A 19,732-nucleotide genomic window follows, 5' to 3' on the forward strand; every position below is an offset into this window, starting at 1 on the left:
TGTGTAATAGTATTTTAATTAATTTATAATATGTTGTATTAATTTATAATTACAATAATATTTAATATATGATGTTTAGTTGATACTGTCTTATCTAGTAAAAAGCCTTCAAGGTACAATATACATGTATAAAATAACATGTAGCATCTTAGTAAGTTGCATATTATTTCATTCATGAGAAAAGTTGCATGAATACTACCACAGGATGGTATTAAAATGCACATAGAGAAATGAGATATGATTATTCCTTATCAGGCATACTTAACTAATACAGGCTCTCTCAAAATGAAGGCATATAGCTAAACTTGTCTTAAACATTTCATTTATATTTAAGCTGAGCACATTCCAATTAAGGTTGTCTAGCAGTAAATGGGAGATATTTAATATACTCAGTGCTCTTGAACATGTTAAATCCTCACCTGTTTTTCTATTACCAGTCTACCCACTGTAAACAACTCTGTTCTGAAAGGATTGTCATGTTCCCATTATGTATGTTTGCATTTAATACACAGTTTGGACTTGACGCCTGTTCCTGTGCCATTCTTGATGGTTCCTTATTACCATTGATTCTGAGGTGTCCCCTTTCCATTTTAATAGTCAAGAAGCCAATTTTTATTATTCTGCCACAAATTTAAACCACTTTTAAGTGCACTTTATTTCCCCCCCAAAACAGTTTTAAGTTCAGCTACTCCAACCTGTTCAGATGTTTATAGTATGTAAGTTGAACATTGCATACATTTTGTTTTGTTCTGTTTTGTTTAGTTCTAGTCAGTAAATATAAGTCAGACATGCAAGCTCAGATCTCCCTCACTTTAAGACATCAGAAAATGTTCCAGATCAAACTTTTTTTTTTTTTTTTTTTTTTTGAAAACTAGCTTCACTAACTTGCACACTGTCTTTGTCCTTCTTCCCCATTACTGGGAAAGCTACAGAGTCATCTCTGCTTTAGTTTTTCATTCATTTGATTCAAGGATCTCTCACTTGATTAGAGTGTCTTGCTTGACTGATAACTTAGAGTGGGGGACCCTTACCACTCATTGAGTTTCAAGGCTGAAAACTGAACCTGATTTACCACATCCAAGCCAGACACAAGGTGCTGGCAGTTACAGATCTGAATGCAAAGAATGGGCCACAAACATTTTTGGATATTACAAACATTGCTGTATGGAGGTCCTGCAACAAAAATGTAGTGTATCCCCCGCCTAAACAGAATACCTTTTAAATGCCAGTCAGTCAAGCTCTTCTCAAGGATAGTCAGTTCTTAGTTTCCTTTTCCAATTGACATTCAGCATTCCACAGTTACTGCATGTGTTTAGTGCTAACTGGGTTTCACTTCCCTTGTAAATTTTATTCTGCTTTTGAGCAAACACAAGATTCCTCAAGCATATTGGTATCTTCCTTTTGCTTCTTAGTGACCCTGTTTTGGTACACTTTTTTGGCATTCAGTAACGGAGTAGGTTGTTAGAGGCAGAGATTTATATTCTTTCTTGGTTATATGCTAGTTGAGAAAGTGGTGACTTCAGATGTGGATTTGGTCAGGAGCAGTACTGCTGTAGGGGTGTGGCTAGAATTTTGAACTTCAGCTATAGAGGTTGGATTTTAAATCTCCGCTCTGACTTCAAGCCTTGTTAAAGTCACTCATTCACACATAATGACAAACCAGAGTATAAGTTGTCATTACATGTGAACTTGTGTTATGGTTTCTGGGGGTTGCTAGCCACAAGCAACCTAAGAAGAGAACCTGTGCTTCATTAGGTTGAAAACCCAGGGTTCTTCATGGATTAAAAACTCAAACTATAGTGTTTGTTTGACTACGTCATTACATATGACGTAAGTCAATGTCTTAGTCCAATGTACCTCCCAAGGTTATTATATGAAGATAAACTTAGGCTGCTCTTGGAGAGGTGTGTTACAAAGATGAACACTTTGAAGTTAATGATAAAAGGATATCATGTGAAAATAATTAGGCGTGTTGTAAACACTGACTTTCTATATAACTTCAATAAAAGTGGATAACATGGGGCTCCTAATATGATTTTGGTATTGTTTGGGCCCCTTCTTCTATGCTCACAGATACTTTTTTCCATCTCTCTTCAGAGAGTACTTCATGAATGCTTTTTGATGGAAGAAGACTGTCAACCAAATGTGAATTCTTCATTATAATACAACCATTTTTTCTCTCTTGCTTAATTAAAATAGGAACAATCCAGGTAGAATAGTTTAGGGGGAGAATGCTTTCTAGCCTGGCCTTTTACTTATTTTATTGAAAACATACATAGGAACAATAGAAAGACAGAAATTATTGTGATTTTTGTATCTTTATCAAATTGTTTTTAGTTCCTTAGCAGACAGGCTTAAGTTATAAGAAGTAAAAGAACTTTCATGCTACTGTTTTTAAGAAGGTCAACACAACTTTTTTAGCAACTGTAAAAGTCGTGAAGATGAACCTTGCATGGTAGGACTTCTAGGAACAAGTTAGTGTACAGTTCCACAATTTGCAAGACTTAGTGGGCTCGTGTCAGCCTCCTCTTTCCCTACTCCCCCTCCCTTATTGGAAACTGATTTGTGGCAGAAGATGAACAGAGTGGATTTGTGGATCTCACCATTAATCATGGTGTTTTTCTGAATGTTGTACAGATCTGATAAATACTTTTGAAATGTAATAGAGTTACACAACACTGTAACAAAAGAAAAAAAGTTTAATGAGGTGAATGTGCTTGTGGCTTTCCAAAAATGCACACTCCCTTTTAGGTATATTTTTTCTCATATGAGTGCAAAGAGCAATTAAGATGAGCAGCTAGAGGGGTAAAGGGTGCAGTCAGCACGAAGTGCGGCTTCTCGTGCTTCCTTTGGGACTCACCATTGCCACAAAGTTGGCATAGGTGCACCCTGAAGAAAAAAGGAACCTGAAGATCCAAGAAGAGTGCTAAAAGTGAGAGTGGACTGCAAAGGACAAACTGGGTAAGTCATTCTGATACTTTACCTCCTTATAATTATATGTAACAATGTGGTGTTGGCTTATACACAGGGATCAGGTTCATAGGACATACATTAATTGTCATTGATAGGTTATTGTCATGTCATACCATGGGTTATTCAAAATGGGCTGGGCTATTCAAATGGATTGGGCTTTTTAAAAACATCTCATGAAGAGAAGCCATGGCTTTTCTTGGGTCTTTTTGACCCACAGTGGGTTGTTGTGTTGTCTGAAATGGAATTACACAATCACCGTGTAACTACAATCTTGCTATTCTTGCCATTCTGCCTGGCAGCCATGATTGCTTATTGACCAGAGGTGCCCAAGTGGCACTTGAAAGTGGCTGGCAAAGACTTCCTCCTGTTCACACTTGGAAAACCAAGCTGGTTTTGGCTTGCTGTGGCCATTTCTAGCCTGGACAGCTGGATTTGGTGACCTCTGTTTAGGCAGCTGTGAGCTGCCCCCTCAAGGTGCTTCAGCAGTACCTTGGAGGAACTGTCCCCGTTTTTGTGGAGGAAAATGCACACAAATATCTGTGCTCATATTTCCTTTTAACCTAACTTGCAAAAATCAGGCAGGAAGGATTAGCACAAGGGATGCCTGTGGTCAGTCCTGGGCAACAGAAGGAGCGCCTGCTAACCAAACCTGCTAATAGGCTGCAGGTAAGCATTCCCCACAACCCTTTCACAGTTCATTCTCAGAAAGGGATCTGCTTGAGGCTTGCAAAACCCTGGGAGCGGGAGACCTAATGGTGAAATACTAATATTCTGTAGAGAAAACAAATGTACATTTCTTCCTTAACTTCATCTAATTCTACCAACATCAGCCTGCTGGTCATCTTGTCTCAGTTGAGAATACAAATTAACAGGAGCAAAAATGTTATATTTTGTGTTGGATCTGCGTCAAATTTGTAGACTTCCATTAGGTCTTGTGAAGACGCTTACATATTTTATGTTGGAAAAAGACTCTGTATTATCTCTTCTGTGTTCCTTGTTTTGAGAATTGCTGACAAGTAGGTATGTGGTGTTCTTGTCTTAGATCCTGGCCATGAGGTTTGATGCCTCACTTGATTGAAGAGAGACACTGGACCTAAATGGCGCAGCATGACTTTGTTCCTGCCTGGCTTAACTTCTCTACACCACAGTCTGCCAAGGTAACTATTGCATCCTTAGATCAGTCTCTTCCAAAATTCTGTTTTGGCAAGTTATAGTCAGATTGCCTTTTTGATTATAAGATACATAAATGACCTTATTAAAAATTTATATTAGTGGGAATAAGTTTAAGAAAACTTTCCTGCTATCTCAACAGGTTCATTGGCTATGTTTAGTCTGCTTTAAGAACACATAAATAGTGAGATGGTAAGAGGAACCTGAGTTAATAGCTGATTTGTCACTATGCCATCCTAAAAAGTACAGAGAGTGGCATTCTTAGATATAATCTATAAAATAGATAAAAAGCTCATTGGCAATTATCAATATATTAGTATAACATTAATTCCATGAGGTTTTTTAATGGAAATTAGAATGTTCATGATTCAGGCAAAATGTCTAAATTTGAAATGTATTAGTTATGACCAGAGTTTATTAGCAGTCAGAGTTCAGTGGACAATATAAGAATAGTAAATATAGGGTGCAATCCTATACATCTCTAGAAAGAAAAGGGCTTCTGGCTTCCAGTTTTCCCCAGCCAGCATGAATTGTTGACTTCCCTCTATCTAAACATGCATGTGGTTGCAGGTTTAATCAGCAAATGTGAACATCATGCAGAACAAGCATTATTTATGTTACTCAACTCTAGAACTGCATTTTATCAAGTGGCATGATAGTTTTTCTTTAGTACAATGCAAACAAACAGTGCAGGAGAAACACTTTTAGAAAATATTAAGTTTTTGTATAGCACATCTATAACAGCTTTAGTGATCACTAGACTAAGATCAGATCTGGTATCTTTTGCAAGAAAGATGATGCAAGGTTTATCAGATGCTTTATTGGAAAGCTCCAGTTGACTAGAATGATTTGTTACTGGAACTGATCAACAGAATTATAAACATGCATTATATGTAGATGATATTCTCCTTAGTAGAATGGATTCTTCGAAGCAGTGCCAGAAATTATATAGATAATAAATTTATATAATTTATATAGAAATATAACTAAAGTTAATGCAGAAGGCCAGAATGTATGAATATTGATCTATATGATCAGAAAATAATAATATGGAATTTGTGAATAAAAGCAGTGAAATGTTTAATAATTTTCTATCCAAAACAATCTAGGCTCTGTCTACTTGGCCATATAATTCTGCTGTTAGACATAGTAAATGCTTACTATTTTGTGGTTAGGAACAATATCTGTATCAAATGTATATATTCCTTGACAAGGTGTAGATTATATATAATTCCTAGACCAGATGCTGGTAATGTGGTGCCTTCTAGGTGTTGGACTAAAATTTCCATAATCCTTTACCATTGGTCATTTGGAGCCACGGGAATTGTAGTCCAAAATATCAAGGCCATCAAGTTCTCTATACTGCCCTAGACTGTTTTTGTAGAAAATGTGTCAGTTCCCTATTCCCAGTGAAACTCATAACAGTTGGCATAAATATGTGTAGTTATACACATTTCCAAAAGTTACTCTGAAACTTAATAGCCTTGTCACTGACTTCTATCATTCTATATTTACCTAAATAGACTACATAATGCTTGCATTGTTCTTTTGAAAATGGACGAAGTAAGGGCACTATCCTATGCATGTCTAAATGAAAAAAGTCCTACATTTCCCAGCATTCTCTATCCAGCAAGGATAAGATTGTGCCATTACTGCTCTGTCTGTAGCTATTCTGAAATAAAGAAAGCTGCAAAAGTAGATGATGTTCTTCCAGGCTGTTTTCTGATTCATTGAGCAGGAGTGGTTAAGGCACAGCTGTATTATAAGCAGAAACCTTTGTTTTCTCCAGCAAAATTAACTGTGGTCCAATTTCCACTACAATTTCCACAGTCTTTGAAAGCCAGTGTAGTATAGTCATTAGTATTGGCTTAGATCCAAGTTTTTATCCACACTTGGCCACAAAGCTGATTGGGTGACTTTGAGCCAATCACAGATTCTTAACCCAGCCTACCTCGTTGGTTTATTATGAAGATAAGATGGAAAGGAGGAGGATTATGTAAGCCACCTGGAGTTCCTTGAAGAAAAAAAAAGGCAAGAGTACTGCTATAATACATACAAATAAGTAAGTGTATATGGTAACTAGTCTGAAACCAATATGAACTTTGTTCAAACATATTGTATTACTTGTAGAGTTTCAGTTAGTACATCCATCTTGACCCTGCTGTTAAGATTTGTTTTTAGCAATGTCTTAAGGTACATACAAGAAACATTTGTTATGAATTTCTTAAATATATGCAGATTTATAGATTTTGTACTTTTTGCAAGTACAGTTTAGTGTAACAGGCATCTCAAAATAAGGCACAGAAAAAGTAGGAAAAATCCACACAGAGTGTAATATTGACCAAACTATGATTTTTAATCTTTTATATTAAATCCACTGTAACTTTTCATAAGCTTGTATCTTGAAGAGTCAAATTAATGTTCTGTCAACACCAGTTGCTATAATATTACTGAAGCTAAAGTTAGGCAGATGTAGCATACAGCATCAGTTTTACTTAATTCGCGTTAGTTTCCAATCTATTTCTAATTTAATTTGCTGGATCTTATAGCTTAGAACATGGTTTGGAGTTATGTTTCAAAGGATTACTTTATCCTAAACACATTCCCCTGTCATCCAAGGTGGTAGTTGGTAGGGAAGCAAGAGAAGATTTCTTAGTTTCTGGATCTTGGTTACAGAAATGGTTCCCCAGTGAAAACTGCCTGTGATTCTTGATGATAAACTGGGTGGTTAACGATGATACTGAAATGCTTTTAGTCATGCTGTATTTTGCCTAAAGCATTTTATGATGGGGGGGGGGTAATTTTCTTTGATTGATTTAGTATAACAGTATCTTAACTTCTTTTATAAGTAAAGCATTTGTTACATACTCTTACTAGTCCTCATGTGATTGCTGACCAGTTTTTACTTCACTTTATAATTTGGAAGTGTTTAATGTGAAAATGAGTCCCCAATCTATTGCACTTAGTCAATCAAATTAATGGATGATCATTTATCTTGAAAGGCAGTTCAGAAATCCATTATTTTTTTTAAACTGACTTTGTAGTTGACTAAACTAGCCTGCTGTGTTCCTGAATATAAAAACCTTTCTTTGGAAGACTTTTTATGGAAGATGAGTTAAAAGCCAGTGCCCAATGTAGTTTTAAATTACTTAAGCTGATCAATCTGTTAAGCCGTAGCTATAGCAAGAGAATTTGTCATAACAGTATATTTTAAAAGCCTTCCAATAGTCTCTAAAAAAGATTGCTAAATTACATTACTGAAGCTGGTATACCAACTTGACCTAAGTTTGTGGGAAGGGTAGTCATACTATATATCCTTTATATATTGCAGCAGAACAGCATAGGGTCCCTTGATAAGCTTCTAAAACCCATGTGCAGTTGACGAATGTACTTACTGATAAGACTGGAGTAAAAGCCCTGACATGTTTTGAACTCATGTTCCTTCATAGGCCCCTGGAGCCACTTTTGAGAAGCATGGGGAGCATCTTCCTCGGGGAGAGGGCCGCTTTGGAGTAAGCCGGAGGCGCCACAACTCTTCAGATGGCTTTTTTAATAATGGACCCCTCAGAACTGCAGGAGGTATTATAGCAAGAGCCAATCTAGGACTAGAACACACTGGGCAGTCTTTTATACTAATGGAGTGGACTGCTAGCACAGCAAGAACTACAGTTCCTGAAACAAGCAGAAGTGCTAGTTTCTGGAAAAGGGTAGGTCAACACAACTCCCAGAAGGGAGCTCTGCTAATCTTCCCTGAAGCATTTCCACCAGTTTCCAAGGATGTTTCAAGACCTGCTAGTTCCTGATGTACAGCAGGACAACAAAACTAGTGGATGTCCAACAGCAACTATTTTTGGATTATTAGTGTCATCCCTCTGTTAACTATTTCAAATGTTACATGCAAGGAAAGGGGTTTTTCAAAGAACCCAAACCTGTGTATTAGGAAAACGCTTGTGGGGTTTCAGCTTTCCCTGGATTTTTCTGTTTCTGGTAAGATTTAAAATCTTGGAGCACACTTACCTTATTAAAGTAGATAGTACTGTGATTCATGATGCACTGGAATTCATCTTAGGCTCTTTGCCTCAGTGCTCAAGTCTGAAAAATTATATATATGGGTAAAGTAAGTAAGGAACATAGTTCACTCACTCTTTATGCACCCTTTCCAGCCTGCCTTCTAGATGTTTTGGACTACAACTCCTAGCATTTCTGACCATTGGTTATGCTGGCTAAGAGTGGTGAGCCTTGCTGTCCAAAGCATAAGGAAGGCATAAGATTGGGATAGTCTTAATTAATGCAAGCCCAAGATCTGAATGAAATAGGGGAGGAGGTAGTACTGCATTGGTTTAGCATATTGTTGCACAGGCTTCTGTAATAGATCTGGTGCAGTATGGAAAAATTTAGGTAATATTTATTCATACAATTATATTATTTTACAGACTGCTGGCATCAGCCTTCCCTGCACCGCCATGATTCTGTGGATTCTGGTGTTTCTAAAGGAGCTCATGTTGGGCTAGCTGGCAGTCAGCCTGGCTGGCATGGTTCTTCACGGGGCCATGATGGCATGAATCAGAGAGGAGGAGGAAGTGGATCCCATCGCCACTGGAATGGCAATTTCCATTCCCGAAAGGGTTCATCCTTTCAGGAAAAACCAGCTGCTGAGGCCAGAGAGGAGAAGGAAGAAAAGGAGAAGCTGCAATTTGAGGAGGAAGACTTTGTAAGTATAAGTAGCATCAACAAGATTTTCAAACCCTTTTTTCCCCATCCCTGGCAGTGAAATCAGACCGAAGGCTGATTTCCTCTGTTTTCTGATTTGAATAAAGTACAGTACAGCTAGTCCAAGGGAAAAGTTTATTAAATTGGGCTACAACAAATACATTCAAGTAAAGGACACCAACAGAAAGAAAACAGAAATAGTATTTCAAAAGATCCATTGTAGCCTTGACATGGAATATTCCTAATAGTTTCTAGGTATCTCTGTTAGGATAAGGGACAGCTGACGGCTGGCAGAAACTTATATTAGGAGAAACTTCTACATCTGAAGGACACATGACCATGTGAGCCTGAGTACCTCTGGGAACAGAACCTGGTTACTTAGGTTTGTCATGTACATAGTGGGTTTTTATACCTCTCTAATGAGTAGAGGTCCTGCCAACCTTGCAGTTTGAAAGTATGTAAATGCAAGTAGATAAAAAGGTTCCACTTCGGTGTGAAGGTAACAGCATTCCGTGCACTTCGGTGTTTAGTCATGCCGGCCACATGACCACGGAGACTGTCTATGGACAAATGCTGGCTCCCTCTGCTAGGAAATGGAGTTGAGCACTGCCCCCTAGATTCAGACATGACTGGACTTAACGTCAAGGGGAAACCTTTAATGAGTAGGGGACATAGATTGCTTCACTTTCCTCACCTGCTAGAAAGAACAATTACAGGGAGCTTCATAGTTAGGATTATGTCAGTTTCTTAGTATATGAGAGAGCAGGCACCCTAAGCCTTCCAGAAAACCAAGAAGCATCTTAAAGTTTCTGGGCTAATTATTTGGTTGACAATATCCGCAGTTTTCATACATTCTAAATGAAGATGTTTGGGAAATGTTAGTCACAAATTATGAAATTTAAAACCAGTACCTTTTAAAGGCATTATATGGACAGGAAATTGATTTTTGCTGAGATATGTAACCTAGAATAATCTTCTTTAACAGACCATTGGAAAGTAGCTGGTGTGACACAAGTTATAAAATGATAATGACAGAAGCGGCAAGGATCCAGTGATTTCAAATTTTTCAGTTTACATGGTCAGATTTGGTTGAAAATATATTTGAGACTGCATTCTTTACTGGAAATTTATTTGTGAAATGTTAGTCACACATTCAAGTAGAATTGTGTACAATTATGGTGTGAGCCTAGAATTGGCTAGGGAATGATCATCATGGTGTATGCAGAAATGTTTCTATAGAATTCAAGTTTTCAGAGTATTTAGAACAGGTTTAAGGAATGCTTAAAACTGAACTGTTTGTTAGAGCACCCTAAGCTATACCATCCCATACCAAAATTGGCATGGAATGCCTATAGCTTAGGAAGCAAGGAGGGCAATTGGCTAGATTTTAAATGAAGGGTGGAAATATGCTGAGAATAAATACTAGAAGTTTCACACTAATGCCTCTGGGATTCTGTCAGAATCTGAGTCATAAGCTGCAGGATGCTAGACAAGAGGCATCAGGACCTAGGCAAAGTGGTATAAGTCTAAAGTCCAATCACCAGTTCAGTAACAAGTCCGAGTCACAATTCTTAATAGGCCAAGATCAAGCCAGAGGTGGGTCATAGAGCAAGGCATAGTCCAGTAGGAAAAATGTAGTCAGGGCAGGCCAGTGGTCAGCAACTGGAAAGATAACACAACAGGGAACTGGTACCTGGGAGCAGGATAACAAGGAGGGGGTCTAGGAACAGGAAGGTGAGGCAGACAAGGTTAAGGAAGGAAGGTGAGATGTAGCAGGAACAGCAACAGGCAAAGATCCAAGAGGCAGGAAGGCAGGTCCATGAGCAGGGCAGGGAATCAGGCATCAAAATCCAAGTAACAGCTGCAAATCAGGAAGCAGCACAACAAGCCAGGAAGACCATCATTGCCCAGGCAGAGACAGGAAGAAAGAGCTTATACTTGCATAGTTCTCCCCTCTGGTCTCCCAGCTGGTGCTCATTAGGGTCTGAGAGCTCCATCAGAGCCAAAGCCCTAGTTCTGCACTCATTCCTGTAACTAGCCTCATTCTGGCAAGCAGATGGAGGTGCAGAGCAGTTCAGATCCTGACTGGTTGCCCCTTTGAATGAATATATAGCACTTGTTCCCTGTTGTCCTGAGTGCAGATTGTTTGGGAAAAAATGTTAGGTTAAATGTTCTAATGTTTCAAACGGTGTCAGTAACTATAAGAATCATATGCTTAGATAGCAATATAAATATGGAGAGTAAACCTGTGTACCATAAGAGGATTTTCCCTTGTATTTTTATAGCCATCATTGAATCCAGAAGCTGGGAAACAGAATAGCCAGAGTAAACCAGTTGGGACGCCATCTGGTGTTTGGGGTAGGCATAAAGGCATTATTTATTATGATTATTAATAATAATTAATATTAAAAGCATTATTAAAGGCACTGTCAAATGCATTATTTCCTGAAATATTATTGGACCAAAATAGAAATCTTACTCTCAATCAGTTTATGTCGTTATTCAAACTTGGTAAGCCTTTTTTCCCTCTTCATTTTCTGTTACATCTATGTAAAGCTTTGGTGTTAGCTGCTCCAAGTTTACCTACTTTTAATAATGGCAAAATAAGATTATAAAGGAAGTGACACAGCTACAGTAGTGTGGCATTCTCCCTCTTGTCATTCTGCCTAGTTTTACAGGTGTAACAACAGCATTAAAAAGTTGGTTCATAAGGCAGACAATGACATGCACTCAAGAACTTCATGAAAAACTATGTAAATCTGTATGAAGAATACAATTTAATTTATTTTTTAATTTAATAAAACATTTGTATCCCGTCCTTCACAGCAGTATCTCAGGACAGCTTACAAGTTTAAAATGAACAACAATAAAAACAATCTATCATACAGTATACAATAATAAATAATCATAAAATACAATCAATAATAATAAATATAGTCAGAATTAGAATAAATAAATCACATTACAAAAAAGCGACTGTTAACTTGATTTCTAAAATCCCTAATTCATAAAATTATGATCAAATAAAAAGGTTTTCACCTGGCGCTAAAAAGAGTATAGGCTCGGTGCCAGGTGAACCTCTCTGGGAAGCACATTCCACAATCTGGGTGCTACCGGAGCGAAGGCCCTACACCACTTAGACATCCTCTTTACCTCCTTCAGGGAGGGTTCCCGGAGCAGGGCCTCTTCTGCAGATTTTAAGGGGTGTGAGGGCATATAAAGAAGGAGACATTTCTTCAGGTATTCTGGTCCCAAGCTGTTTAGGGCTTGAATAATATTCATGTAAATAAAAAATATATTAATGTAGATCATCATGGTTCATTTGTTAGTTTCCTAGTATCTAATTAGAGTGTAGAAGTGATTCAAAATAAAAACTGCAATTGTAAGCACAATTAAGTACAGCAAAGCAGCATTGATATTTCTGCATGCAAGACTGTGCTATTAAACACATGTCTAAGTAACATCTAAGGCAGCCTAAGAGTTGCATGGTTTGAAAGGTCAGGTATGTATCAGTCATATTGACCTTACAGGTCTGAGTTTAAAGAACTATCAGTTCTGTGTATCAGACATGGTCTTGACCTCCAATGTGTCATATGAAGACATATATCGTAAACTTAGCTGAAAAGTAAACTTGTTCTATTAATTTTTTAACTTCCAGAGCAGTATTTATATAACCTGCATGCTAAGCTAATATTAATCCACTAAGCTAATATTTCCTATTTGAGCAAGAGCTATTAAAATGTCTAGGCTGAGAGATGGTAACTGCAATGACTAAGTTTCTATATGGATACATAATAAATATAAACATTCTGAGTTTCTCCCCCATCCTGAATTTATTAGAAAACCCTCCTAGTGCCAAGCAACCTACCAAGATGCTGGTCATCAAAAAGGTTTCAAAAGAAGATCCTGCTGCTGCCTTCTCAGCTGCATTTACGTCAGCAGGGCCTCAGCTTTTAAATGGCAACAAGGCAACCACCATTGTCCCAAGTGTCTACAAAAATCTGGTTCCTAAGCCTGCAGCACCACCTTCCAAGGTATGCAAGATTTCTCTGAATAGCACTGGTAGAGTAAAGTTTAAAATCTGTTGGCTGTTCTTAAGAACATTAGATTATGCTATAGTGTTTATTAGAATGTATTGTTACATATATGGAGGTAAGGGATTTTAAAAAGTGTAGCTTTGGTTTATGTCCTGTAGGCCCAACTTTCTTCTCTTACCCCTGCTCTGGATGAAGTTGTGTCTTTTTAATATCTGCTAAGAGGGGCTGTTATGATTGGCTACTTTCCAATTGATATAGTAAGAACTCCTGATTTTTGAACCTTGTGACTTAGTAGACATGCAATGTGCTTCCTTGTTACTGTACATCTTTCTGCTTTCCCCTCAAGTGTGCCTGGCTCATCCTTTGTTCTGTCTCTCCTTTGTCTTCATCTAAGGCAGGGGTCCTCAAACTTTTCCACCAGGGAGCAGCCGGTTGAAAGCTGCCAGTGCTGGGTGTGGGCCAGAAAAGGGGTGCTGGCGTGTGCAGGGGTGGGGCGTGCAGGTGCGTGTGTGCGCCGGCGAGGGAAGGCAAGGCATGGGCAAGGGCGGGCACACGCCTGGCGCACGAGGCAGCGGCTTGCTCACTTGAAGATCGTTTTCTCTGAGTGAGCAAACTGCTGCCTCCCCGTGCGCAGGGTGAGGTGGGCGGTGGCAGGCCGTAGTTTGAGGACCCATGATATAAGGCCTATAACCACTTAGTACAATGTGTATAAGGTGACAAAGATTAACATTGCTTCATCAGACCTTACCATTTCTCAAGATAAAATGGCTTGTCTTCTATCCTAAGGCAATTGGTAACATAGGTTTGGTTGGGAATAATACATAAGCCTTTGCTTTGCAGCATCTATTCAGTGGAAAGGTGCCTGAAACAACTGCAATGGAGCTGCAGGGTATTTTGTTGCTTTGTATGGTATAAATGGCAGGTCTATCTGTTTGTCCATCATGAGTCAAATATTTGAAAAAAGGAGTTGACTTTCACAACCTTTTGCAGAAGTCTTAAGTTCTGAATGTAATACTGAATTGGGTTAGTTGGTACAATGTGCAAAGCACGAATATGAATTTTGGATCGTAAGGCAATCTTATTTTGTTGCTCTAGATGATTGTTACATATCATCTGAAATAAACCCTTTTTTAGACCTGTAGCTATTATAAGACATTTTGTATGGGTCCACTCTTCTGCAGTAGAAGCATTATTTTAATTGCTCAGTTTGGGAACAAGTACAGATTTCTAAAGCTGTGATTTCTGAAAAGAAAGTTTAGATAAATTCAGTGTTGATTTTATGTGGTTTGTTGTTGCCTAATGTTACTCCATTTGTTATATCCTTCTCATTCTAGCCAAGCCAGTGGAAAGGTAACAGAAGTGAACATAAACAAGGCTCACTCACCTCCAGCCGTGATTCTGCTTTTACCAGTCCAGTGTCTGTAACCAAACCAGCTGTATTGGCCAGTGGCTCTGTTCTTGCTTCTTCCAAAGAGGTAAATACATAAGAAATAAAAACATTAAGAAAAGGAACTAACATGAAGGCCAAATAACATACTTCCATCACATTACAAGTAAATTCTTGAAGATTTTCATCTGCTGGGCAATATAGAAATGTAATATATTAAAAATTCTCTTTCCAGAGCCCCTCTAGCACCACCCCTCCCATTGAAATAAACTACTCTCGTTTGACAAAGCTGATGCGACGCACCACAGATAAGAAGAGTGAGTTCTTGAAGGCTCTGAAAGATGACAGGAATGGAGAGATGCCAGAACGCCATGAGAACAACAAACTGGAGGATGTAAGGATGCAGCCTTCTCTTACTATCTGGAGTATTAAAACAATATAGTGATGGGAATTTTAAATGTGGGGAAATTCCCACCACCACACTAGGGTTTTTGGAATCTCTATTCACATTCAGGAAATGAAGCTAAAGAAGATACAATAAGGTTACTATCGATAGTGTTGTATAATAGTGTTGTAAAACACCATACAGCAGCCTCAGCAGATGGGGAACCCATATAGATTGCGGATTGTAGTATGTAAGCATTCAGCTTGGAAAACTATGCACACAGTACCCGGTTGAGTATGAGTTTCCCTTGTTTGATTGTTGTACTTATTAATAAGACTACCTTAACATTTTAGGAAATTATACTTGTCTGATGGAGAGGTCTTGAAAAAATAATGTCCTTATAAGAGAATCATATTAATGACAGGCAAGAAACCTAGAGTGCATATCAGTTAATTTGCTGAGAACACATTATACTTTTGCAGTGCACTGTTCTGCATTTTCGCTCAAGAGGTCCCACTCTTTTTAATAATATGTGTTTTTAGGATTGGAAATTTCTAGAGTGATTATTTCATGCCATGGTATGAAAGTGCTTGAGACTCACAAAATGCTTACTTCATACAACACTCTTCACCAACTGGATGCTTTCTGTTTCCACCTCTTGCTATGTTTGGGTTTGAATATGTTTCGAGCTGTTGCTTCTACTTGTAAGTGGGATTCTATCCCATATTTCCCATTGTGAGTGCTAAGAGAACAGTACTTAACATGAGCATAGTTTTGACTTTTGTTTTCCTTTACCACCAGATGGAGGGAGGCAGCACACCAGAACCAAAGGAAAACTGGGAAGAGAATTGCCATCAGAATGGTCTTTCTCTACCTTTGGAAGAAGGGGAGAACCTTTCTAACTCATTAGAAGCAGAACACAGGTGAGTGAGGAAGACAATTGGCCAGGAGAAACCATTCCATCAGTATTGGATAGAAATTTAGTGGAGGAAGTTTAGCCAGCAGTAAAACCAGATCCTGTAACTTCTTGATGTGCTAGTAGCAGCATGTAACATTCTTTCATATATTAGGTGTCTATTGTTTGGTTATACTGCTGTTACAGTGTGATGTGTTTCCTGCATACCTGCAGTGAATGCTCATGCAGTGGGAGGATCAGTGTGATTAATGTTGGTGGAAGGCAAGCAATGCATTTTTTCCATTCTTTGAATAGAGGTGTGTTATTTCAAGGAAGATAGCAATAGGATTTCCTGACCTTTCCCCGCAGTCATGAACCCATAATGCCAGAATGTTTACACGGAAGCCATTTTTAGTCTCCTGAATGTTTCAGAGTACCACAGTGGCTTCTCAGCCTTGTGGCTTGATCAAGCTTGCATAAGCCTTTGGTTAGGAGCTGCTCCCTCAGAACAAGCAGAGGTGGTATGCTGCTTATGAAGAAGAGAGAGGTCTATTTGCTTTCCACCCTTGCATAGTCCCTGCCAACAGTGATACTGCTTTTAGCACAAGGTGGAGAGAGGCCTTTCTCCTTCATTTGCTTTAGTAGAGATAGAGACCAGTGGCTTTGCCTAAAGAGGTGGCTTTGTCATGCAGATCCTGCCCTTATCTTGTCAAGGACTTAATTTTCATGTATAATACAATAACTCAAAAGAGGTTGCCTGGGAATAGTAGTTTTCTTACTGATGAAAGGACACAAGAGGTGGAACTGTCTTCAATTCTTACCTTGGTGCTTTTTCATCTTCCTACTCCATTTCATGAATGTTTCACTTAACCTTACTGCCCAGGTTTCTTCCTCACAAAATGTTTCTGCTTTTGAAGAATAAGGTAATACTTATTAAGCAGAATACTCAAACTATTCCAGTCATCATTGGTGAGCCTAAATAGGAAAGCTGTCTATCTCTTTGGCCTTTGTGGCATTTTTAATCAAATGTTATTTCCTTTCTGTATCTCCACTCCTTTGTACTACTAGATTATTGAAAGCAATGGGATGGCAGGAATATCCTGAAAATGATGAGAATTGCCTTCCCCTTACAGAGGATGAGCTCAAAGAGTTCCAAATAAAGTCTGAGCAGGTATGATCTATTGTACTTACCTTATGTTCTCTCCATATCAAACATTATTTTGCTTTATAGGTCATATCTTACATAGAATGCTGCAGCAGTTATCGTATTTCACATATATAATTGTTCATAGCTAAACAATTTTGTTCTATCTGACAATGTATAAACCTTGTATATATAGTCAGAGATTTCCATTGTGGCACCTGTATGGTATCTCCAACAGCACCCATGAAATTTTCCATTTCCTCCTCCCTTCAAAAAAATATTTCTAATAGAACACTTGGAAAAGTTAGGGTATTAGGTTTTATGCCATGTTGGTGAGCAGTTGCTCAGCAAACAAGATGGGAAGGAAAAAGTTGCTTCCTTGTTCCATTCAGTTCTTTGTGGTCTCTCTATATTCACACATGAGGGCTTCAGCACCAGATCTAGACTGAAAAGGAAATTCTACACCCTTAACCTTGCTGTTCCTTCTCTGCCTAACCTCACTCTTTGTCTAATTCTTTGGCCAGCTACTTTCTCTCTTCGTCCCAGACTCACTAGTTTTCTCCTTCCAGTCACTTTTGATTAGCCAGGCCTGCACAGCAGCCATTATGTGTCTAGTCCCCATTTTGTAGAAGTGCTCTCACAGGCGTTATTCAAATGCTTAGAAGTGCCTATGGTTCAAAAAGCTTGGGGACTCCTGATTTGTGAGTATAATCTGTTTTGAGCTTACTTGGATGGAAATGAAAGCAAATACAAACACTTTTCTTCTTCTTCCAGCTAAGAAGAAATGGCTTTAAGAAGAACGGATTTTTTCAAGGCCGTGGCAACAGTCAACTGTTCTCCCAGTGGAGAAGCACTTTCAAGACAGAGTTTGAAGAATCAGATACAGAAACAAGTAGCAGTGAAACTTCAGATGATGATGCCTGAAAATGGGCACCAAAAAACACATTACAAAACCAACCCAGCAAACTCAGTTCAGTTCAGCACATAAATGTTTGGGGTTCAAACAAAGCAGAGTTTATTCTGTCTCAAGTCTGTTCAGTTTCTTTTTATCGTTGAAAACTTCATGCACAAGGGAAAAATTTATATCCCAAAGAAGAAAGCTATTGGCTTATTACTTTTTGGTTTTGCCCTTCTGTGCTTCATAGAGAACAGTCCATGCAGAAGGTGACCCATGGACTTCTTGGGGCATGGCCTAGGATCAGTCTCATCAGACGCAGGATGTAAGGGACTGAGTTGGGCAACCACAAGCTTCTCATACTGCCGTCCACATAGCAGAATGCTGTGCGGCAATAATGTGCTAAAACAATCATTGTCAATGACAAAATGGCTATGGAAGTTCTAATTGTGTTAAATTAATGCTAATAACATGGAACTTTTTATTATTATTTTTTTGGCGGCTCGGGAAGCTTCATCACTTAACCAGGCGTGTTTGTTTTTTTTTTCCTTTTTTGGGTACAGCTGTAAAATATTTGGATATAGGAATTGTTTGTGTTCTTCTTGCAACCTTGATATTCAGGGTGGATTGTAAAATATAAATTTTTGTGGGATTTCAAAGATTAAGATTATTTTGATAACATTATTTACAGATTTAAAAAAGTGACTATCACATTGAGTCTGTATGAGGGGGAAAACTACTGCATCAAAAGATAACTAACTTGGAATAAATATTTTGCATCAGTTTGCCAATTCAGTGTCTGTTGTTTCTCAGGAATGATGGTAGTATGAATAAGGCATTTTGGATTCTTTAAGTCAGCGTTTTGCTTTGCTTTGCTCTTTGCATTGCAGCTTCTTAAAAGCAAAGAAGAGAACCGGAATAAGCCTTGATTTACATTTTAAGCAAGAGGTACTAGTTGAAAATTTTTGCTTGTTCCATGTTGAATCAATCTGAAGCAGTTTTATATCACAAAGCAGGGACATTTGTTAAACGATGAACAAGAATAGCTAATGAGTAATGGACAAATTAACACTGAACACAGAGCAAGAAGGACACTGATAAGTTGAAAAATTTCTGTTTAAGATAAAATATAGGGAATTCAAATCAGATATCCTTTAGCCTGAGACATGGTTTCATGAGCATCCAGGTATCCACAAACTCAATAGCATGTATTTTGTCAAAGAAAAAAGCTAACCATTTTATATGAGGAATCAGAGGAACCTTAGATGAGAAAGTAGAAATAAACTGCTCTTAACTGAAACCGTTTTTGAGCTGTCACTTTCTATGTGCCATTGGAGTTCTACATCCATAGCACTGAAAAGGTTTTTATGAACACTTACTTTAATTTGTCTATGCCCTGAGTCTTTACAGACAGCTGCCATTCATAAATTCATGAATGGCTGACATCCAAAGAATTGTCTAATAAGTTTCTTGTGCTCAGTAGGTCTTTGGCCATGAAGTTACTCTTGCTACATGGCAGGCTGCACCTGAAATGTGAGTCTCAAAGCACTCTGATAAACCATGAAGGCCTACAGTTTAACAACAAACTTAACTCTGCCCAAACTTGTTCTTTGGATTAAAGCCAACATGTACATATGTATCTATAGAGTGTGTGGAAATAAGTCTATCAGCTGTTACACTTCAGGGGTCTTGCACATACAACAACTATGTAAAACTGTAGACTGCCAACTAGGCAAATAAGATGCTATGCAAATATTCCACATACTGACGTCATAGCAGAGGAATATCAGATCAGGAAAGGACACTCTTGTGATGGTTTGGGGTTTATACAGGGTGGCACAGGGAAATGGGAAATTTTCAATTGACATTCAAGAATAAACGCATTACAAAATAAATTTATGATGAAATGTACAGGATATGTAATTCATGATGGTAATCAGTATTCATTCAATATTCATTTTATGTCTTGAAGATAACATATAATGATGGCATTGTCCATTTCTTCGTACACATTCTGACAGCCTGTTGTGGAAATTCCGTATTGCTCGACATAATATGTCAAGTGAAATGCCAGCTATTTCCTCTTCAATCCTCCTTTATAGTTCAGCAATGGTTGCAGGATGTGTGCTGTACACT

The 19,732-nt window shown here is 38.2% G+C and overlaps 1 protein-coding gene across 3 annotated transcripts in view; it reads left to right on the plus strand.

Moving 5' to 3' along the window:
- GPBP1L1 (GC-rich promoter binding protein 1 like 1) overlaps window positions 1–18,387 on the plus strand; it is a 29,038-nt gene extending 10,651 nt beyond the window's left edge. For all 3 annotated transcript variants that reach the window (XM_044441761.1, XM_044441776.1, XM_044441767.1), the window contains 11 exons: window positions 2,098–2,961; window positions 4,016–4,130; window positions 7,593–7,722; window positions 8,577–8,854; window positions 11,139–11,211; window positions 12,694–12,887; window positions 14,225–14,365; window positions 14,513–14,671; window positions 15,464–15,585; window positions 16,626–16,728; window positions 17,476–18,387. In XM_044441761.1, coding sequence (XP_044297696.1) covers window positions 4,071–4,130; window positions 7,593–7,722; window positions 8,577–8,854; window positions 11,139–11,211; window positions 12,694–12,887; window positions 14,225–14,365; window positions 14,513–14,671; window positions 15,464–15,585; window positions 16,626–16,728; window positions 17,476–17,625 — 1,410 coding nt within the window. In that variant the 5' untranslated portion in view covers window positions 2,098–2,961; window positions 4,016–4,070 and the 3' untranslated portion in view covers window positions 17,626–18,387. The remainder of the gene's footprint in view (window positions 1–2,097; window positions 2,962–4,015; window positions 4,131–7,592; window positions 7,723–8,576; window positions 8,855–11,138; window positions 11,212–12,693; window positions 12,888–14,224; window positions 14,366–14,512; window positions 14,672–15,463; window positions 15,586–16,625; window positions 16,729–17,475) is intronic.
- The last annotated feature ends 1,345 nt before the right edge of the window (window positions 18,388–19,732 follow it).

The sequence above is a fragment of the Varanus komodoensis genome, unplaced genomic scaffold (genome assembly GCF_004798865.1).
Source record: "Varanus komodoensis strain SLA01 unplaced genomic scaffold, ASM479886v1 scaffold1, whole genome shotgun sequence".
In the NCBI taxonomy this organism is placed as follows: domain Eukaryota; kingdom Metazoa; phylum Chordata; class Lepidosauria; order Squamata; family Varanidae; genus Varanus; species Varanus komodoensis.